We start from the raw sequence: 7087 nt of genomic DNA on the forward strand, positions 1-7087 counted from the left end.
CTTTTTCGTATAGAAGTTCGCTCGAGACTGACTATTCGCTCGTTTCTCTACGCACTTTTACCATATACCCTAAAGAGTAGTAACATAAAAGAACACCGACATTGTTTGTCGCGGACCGCCAAAAGAGTTTACTTATAATTATCTCAATAGACGCTGTGATCGAAAACATAAAAAGAAAACTGACGTTATTTGTCGCGGGCCGCCAAAAGAGTCATAGACGCCGCGACCGGAAATATAAAAGAAATAAATGAAATAAAACATTAGACGGCGGATCGATCTGTCGGCAGTGGATCAATAGATCCCTTACATTCGGCCGTCCTGCGTTGCATTCGTCCTCGAATGCTTACAATTGCATATAATCTTAATTTTAGCTATTCTCCTTCGCTTTCTGTGTCCTCATTATCGTAACGTAACCAAGGTTTCATAAAATCAGCTGATGTTGAGGTTTCTGTAGGACCTTCATGATCTCCTATTTTCGTAACTACATATCGATCATGACGCATTACTTTAGTTACGTGATATGGGCCTAAGAATTTACCACGAAATTTAAGTCCTGGACCTAATTGAGTTCGCTTAATTGCAACGAGATCTCCGGTTTTATACGTTTGTGCCTTTTTGCGTTTTTTGTTATAATTTTTTATGTTTTCTCGTTGAATTTCGGCAATTTTTTCTTTCGCTTGCTGTCGAATATCATCACGCTCTTCTTCATACATTCGCGCCCATTCATTTTCAATCATTTCGCGCACTTGTGGATTTTCCTTTAAACGCATATGAGTACCAAACATTAATTGAAATGGCGTTCGACCTGTACTTCGACTTAATGTAGCATTTAAATATTTTTGAGCGGTATCTAGGAATTTAAACCATTCTTCTGGCTTCGGAGCTGATAATTTTGTTAAAAGAGGAATAAGAGTACGGTTTATTCTTTCGACCTGTCCGTTACCTCTAGGTATTCCTGTGGTTATAAGTAAATGTTGAATTTTTTCTTCGGAACAATAATCTTTAAATGCGCTAGCTGTAAATGCTACACCACGATCTGATATTATCCTTCGTGGATTTCCAAATATTACTGATTGTTTACGTAATCGATCGAGTACTTTGGCGGTATCGGTTGACTTTGTAGCATACAACCACACAAATTTACTAAATGCATCTACTATAATAAAAATATTACGGTAACTCTTTTTTGTGCTCGGTAATGGACCTAGATGATCTATATGATACGTATCTAACGGTATATCTCCTTTGCTGATTACATTTAAGAAACCTTCTTGTTTTCCTTGTTTTCGTTCGGCTAAAATACAATTTATACAACTTGTTACAATTTTTTTGATTTTTTGCCGCATTCCCTTAAACCAGTAGTCTTTTCGTAAAAGTGTTTCTGTTTTATTGGCGCTGAAATGTCCTTGTTCGTGTGCTTGTCGAATTATTGAAGTTTGTAACGTTTTGGGAACTACTAGTAATAATTCGTCATTATCATCTCGATATAATAAGTTATTTTTTATTATATAACCGTCAGCTTTATTTAGTGTTGCTAATTTAATAATGTTTTGCAAATCTTGATCGGTATTTTGTGCCTTCATGAATCTAGCTATTAAACTATTATTACTTTCATTAATTAACAAAGCCTCCGGGAGAGGGTTTCTGCTTAAAACATCTACGTGTATCATGCTTTTTGCCGATCTATGCTGAATTTCATAGTTATATTCTTCTAATGCAAGAGCCCATCTGGCTATGCGTACACATAAGTCTTTTTTATTCATCGTTAATGTAAATGCTTTACAATCAGTAATTATTTTGAAAGGAATGCCTAATAGATATACCCTGAATTTTTTCAACGATTTAATGATTGCTAATACTTCCAACTCATAACTAGTGTAATTTTCTTCAGCTGAAGTAGTTTTACCGCTTGCGTAATAGATTGGATGAAACATGTTATCTGAATAATCTTTTTGAAATAAGACTGCGCCATAGCCGAATTTCGAGGCATCCGTATGTAACTCTGTTTCAGCTCCTTGTTTATATAATTTTAAAACGGGTTTATCACTTAATGCGTTTTTTAATTTTTGAAATGCATACTGTTCGTCTTTTCTGAATTTAAATTCTGTATTTGCTTTTAAAAGATTTGTTAAAGGGCGGGCTATTATTGAGTATTGAAAAATAAATTTTCTAAAGTAACCGGTAAGTCCGAGGAAACTTTGCACGTCTCGAATACATTTCGGAATCGGAAATTTCATAACGGCATTAGTTTTATGTTCCGAAGGTCGTACTGTTCCGTTTTCTACGGTATGTCCTAAATATTCAATTTTCGTCTGAAGAAATCGACATTTACGACAATTAATATGTAGGCCAGCTTGACTTGATATTTCAAACACGCGTTTCAGATTATCTATTGCTTGTTTAATATTTTGTGACGGAATGATTAAGTCATCCATGTAAGTTAATACAATTCCTTTATTAATAAGGTCTTTAAATACGGCATTTACAAACTTTTGAAATACGGCTGGGGAATTACAAAGTCCAAATGGCATTCGTATGAATTCGTATTGACCGGTTGGTACTAAAAAAGAAGTATATTTTCTGCTTTCTTCATCTACTTTAACATGAAAGAATCCGTTTTTCATATCAAGTGTACTAAAAATTTTGGCATCTTGTAATCGATCTAATTGATCTTCAATTAGTGGTAAAGGGTATCGATCTTTTACGACTTTTTTGTTTAACTTTCTGAAATCTACACATATTCTTGTATCACCGTTTTTCTTTCTAACTAATACTACGGGACTTGCGTATTCTGAGTTAGAAGGTCTTATTATATCGTCGTCTAACCAAGTTTTTAGTTGTTTATCGACTTCTTCTTTTTCCGACTGAGATAATCTACGTGACTTTTAATAAATTGGTATATCGTCTTTTAATATCAATGTCATTTTAATATCAATTTCCCGTGTCTTTTTAGGTTTATATTTTCGCGTCATGATTTCTACTTCTCGTTGAGCATTTTTATCAGAAATATGTGAAAAATCGAATAAGTCTGTGTTTTCCACTGTGTCAATTTTTAATACTTTAGGCATATCTGGAACTATTTTACGAATTGTGACTTGACCTTTTATTGCATGTAATTCGACTTGATTCAAAAAGTCAGCACCGATCAAGATTGCATGTTTCATTATTTGGTTATCAACAACGTGAAATATAATTTCATATATCTCGCTATCTATAATAACGCTTATTGTAAAAGAACCGTACGTACTATTATTCAACGCACCTACACCGTCAAAATTTATCTTATTTTTTAATTTTGGACAACCTATTTTTTCGTAACAATCTCGGTTTATTAAACTTAAATCACTACCTGTGTCTATGACGCTAATAAAATGTTGATTCGCGATTTCTACTTGCTTTAATTGTTTTTGTCGTGGCGTTTTAGCAATTACATATGCGGCTTCTTTTTGCGTACTTACAGTTTCTTTGCATATTTTGGCGATATGTCCGTATTGATTACATTTGAAGCACTTGGCACCTTTGTCTTTTGTTGGGCAGGTTTTGCCTAGATGATCTCTGCTGCCACAGTTGAAGCATCTTCTTTTTTCTGCGGAACTTGCGTCTCCTTGGATCGTCTTCTTCTTTTTATCTTCCTCCTGTTTCGGTAGTTTTATTTTCGATTTTCCTTCTCTTCTTATAGCTTCATATTGTGTAAATTTTTCTTTTAATTCACGTATTGTTTTTGCTCCGTGTAATACAGTTTTATTAACTGCATCATCTTGAACGCCTTCGACTATATATTGGATTACTGATCGTGTGTCAACGTCAGCTTGTACGGCGATCTGAAGCATTTTATATATGTACGCATGGTACGATTCGTCAGATTTTTTCTTTCGGCGTGCCAATTCTTGATGTACCGTATGACTATCTACGACATCAGCAAATTCTTCTATTAAAGCCTTCCGTAATTTCTTCCATGTCTTCGTGCATTTTTCATAATTAACAAATAATTTTGCTGAACCACGAAGAAGACGTTTTCCATAGGCCATTTTTTGAATGTCGGACCATTCACATAATGCAGCCATTTCTTCAAAATCTTTAATCCATCTTGTTACGTCTACTTTATCGTCTCCACTGAATGTTTCTAGAGATTCTTCGACATCTCTAAATGTTAATAGCTGATTTCTTTGTAAATTTCTCGTTCTATTTCGTCTTCTTTCGATCGGCTCTTCATCATCGTCACTGGAAGTTGTATTACTTTTACTAGTGTCTTCTTGCCCTCTGTATGTATCTTCGTCGTCATTTTTATTCTTGATATTGCCATGTTGTTCTAGTTCACCATGATCGCGTTCAATTTGCATAATTGCTGATAGTCTTAAAATGAGTTCGTTCTTTAATCCGGTCGTCTTTAATTTTCGTCTTTTTAGTTCGTCTTTTAGTTGAACCGTCGTCATATCCGCCAGTTTTGCATTTAGATCGTCGTTTATCGCACTACTACCTGGTTCTGCCATTGTTAAAGTAACACGTCTTAAATCTTCTTATGTGAATCGTCTTAATTCGTCTTGAACAACGTGACACGACTTAAACACTTTGTTTCGACTTGTACACCTTGATACGACTTGAACACCTTGATACGACTTGAACAGCTCGATGCGATTTTTAACACCTTGTCTTATGTTTTGCACTTGCTTAACACTGATAATGTACTCTAAGCTAGGACGAGCCCCCAATTTATGTAGGATTATACATTTATTTAATAATATAGAGTACAGTTAACAATATAGAGTACAACTAATCGCCGTGTACTTTTTCGTATAGAAGTTCGCTCGAGACTGACTATTCGCTCGTTTCTCTACGCACTTTTATACCCTAAAGAGTGGTAACATAAAAGAACACCGACATTGTTTGTCGCGGACCGCCAAAAGAGTTTACTTATAATTATCTCAATAGACGCTGTGATCGAAAACATAAAAAGAAAACTGACGTTATTTGTCGCGGGCCGCCAAAAGAGTCATAGACGCCGCGACCGGAAATATAAAAGAAATAAATGAAATAAAACATTAGACGGCGGATCGATCTGTCGGCAGTGGATCAATAGATCCCACAATAATACTATTATAATTACTAATAAACTAATAATACATTATTTTTACAATATTTTAACAATACTAACAAGAGTACAATAAATCTGACTGCATTTATAATATATGTTACCGTCTCCTCCACTAATCTCCATAGTACAGTAACTCTTGCTAATATGCAGTAGTTTAAAATAAAGGATTAAAAATCGAATAAAATATAATATGGCATATGGAGGATATATCATAGATTGTTGGTGTGAAAATTTTAATTATTTTTCATATAGAAATAATTCGTCTACATTTGAGACGTTAAAATGTACACCGATCTCAGATTGAGATACTAGAGTGTACGAAAATTAAATACATTATTGATCTTACTATTCGGATTCTCCGAATGTACGAATAGAAAATTATTGAACGGGAGAAAAAATATCAGGATGCGAGTGACTAATTGTAAGTTGGGAAATAATTAAAAGTTTTACAGGTATGTAAAATCTTTCAAGTCGATAGACATAAATGTCACAGCAAACATTGCTAAACGAATAAGGCGAGTGGCAAGAACATAGCATATGTTAAATTTACACTTTGTTACAATATTGCAAAATAACTTTATTTTTCTATTGACAATAGCAAATCTGAATTATTTCAAAAATTGTTAATTTTAACATATGCGAATATTATTAATAAATATAAACTATTATTTTTTAAGCAAAAAAAAGATTATTTGATAATTTACACTGTTAGAAACAAATGCGGAAAAAAGAAAAGAAAGTTACGAGAAGCAAGTCTCGAACACGGGATTTTTCATATTCCAGCCACTTGCCTTAGAAACACTTACTTCTTAGCATTTATCGTCTGTTTCGTTGGCTCGGTGGAAGGGAGACGTGCGTTCTCTTCCATTGGTCGACCGGGTCGAGCTCACACGGATAGGGTGACGTCATCGGTTCTCGGTTGTATTTGTGTGATGCTGCCGTTCGTTTTTGGCAGCACTGGTGTGGTGGATGGGTCCGTTCCTGTGACCCGCATTTCCCCCGTTTTTATGGGGCGGGTGATCCGGATCTCAGGCTTTTTCGCGAACAGGTCAACCATTTTCTTAGCCAACCTGTCCGCTTGCTCCTTCCTTTCGGGGCCCGAAAGTTGAAGCAGCATGGCCCTAGTCTGGGCCGGATCTATCTTCAACGGCCCCGTGATCCCTAGTTCTTTAAGGGGGATCTTCTCCTTTAGCTGCCTTATGGTGGCAGCGTACTCTCCCCCCGGACAGGTAAGCATGATTGCTGCTGTGCGGGGGGCACTCCTCTTCTTCTTTTCCCCTTTCTTCCCCGCCCCTTAAGAGGGGGGAGAAAGGGGGATTTGGGAGCTGGTTTGTTCCCTTCTGCCTTGGGGGGGGGGGGTCTTTTTCTTCCCCTTTGACCCAAGCACCTTGGTCCACGACCCCTCCTGTCGGGGTGCGACGGTGGTAGAGGCAGCCGTGGTGGGCACATCCTCTCCAGGTGGAGTTGGGGGACTCGGCTTTTGAGGCGTGTCCTTTTTCTTCCCCTTAGGGGGAGGGGAAGGGCCGGCAGTGGGCTGTCGCGAGGCGGCGGACTGCGTCGGCACCTTCCCCTTCCCCTTCTTTCCCTTTCCCTTCCTTGAGTCCCCAGTGGAGGGAACCACCCTCTTTACGGAGGGTGGACCCGCACCACTAGGGGACCCGGAAGGGGGGGGTTAGGTGAGGAGGGGAGCCCCCCACCGAACATCACCTCGAGTTTTTTGAGGATGGAATTCGTGGTTCTTTCCTCGATGTTCCTGGCCATGTTCTCGAAGAAGATCACATCCCCAGGAATCCGCTCATTGCTAGTGATGACCGGCTTCACTGGTCGATCCTCCAGCACCTTCCTTTTCCCCTGTATCGGTGCCCTTATGGCGGGGAATCTCGCCATTTCCTCATCGGAGGGGCGGGGGATTTCGGGAGAGGGTATCAAGGAAGGGAAAATCCTTTCCAAATCCTCCCCGCTCTCACCCTTCTCCATCTTCTCCTCTTCTCTCTT

At 37.9% G+C, this 7087-nt stretch overlaps 1 protein-coding gene across 1 annotated transcript; it reads right to left on the reverse strand.

Moving 5' to 3' along the window:
- Positions 1-2865: 2865 nt before the first annotated feature.
- LOC137000724 (SAFB-like transcription modulator) lies at positions 2866-4490 on the reverse strand. Its single transcript, XM_067358071.1, has one exon. The coding sequence runs from the start codon at positions 4488-4490 to the stop codon at positions 2886-2888; it is 1605 nt and encodes a 534-aa protein (XP_067214172.1). The 3' UTR covers positions 2866-2885.
- Positions 4491-7087: the final 2597 nt, after the last annotated feature.

Source organism: Linepithema humile, chromosome 6 (assembly GCF_040581485.1).
Source record: "Linepithema humile isolate Giens D197 chromosome 6, Lhum_UNIL_v1.0, whole genome shotgun sequence".
Classification (NCBI taxonomy): domain Eukaryota; kingdom Metazoa; phylum Arthropoda; class Insecta; order Hymenoptera; family Formicidae; genus Linepithema; species Linepithema humile.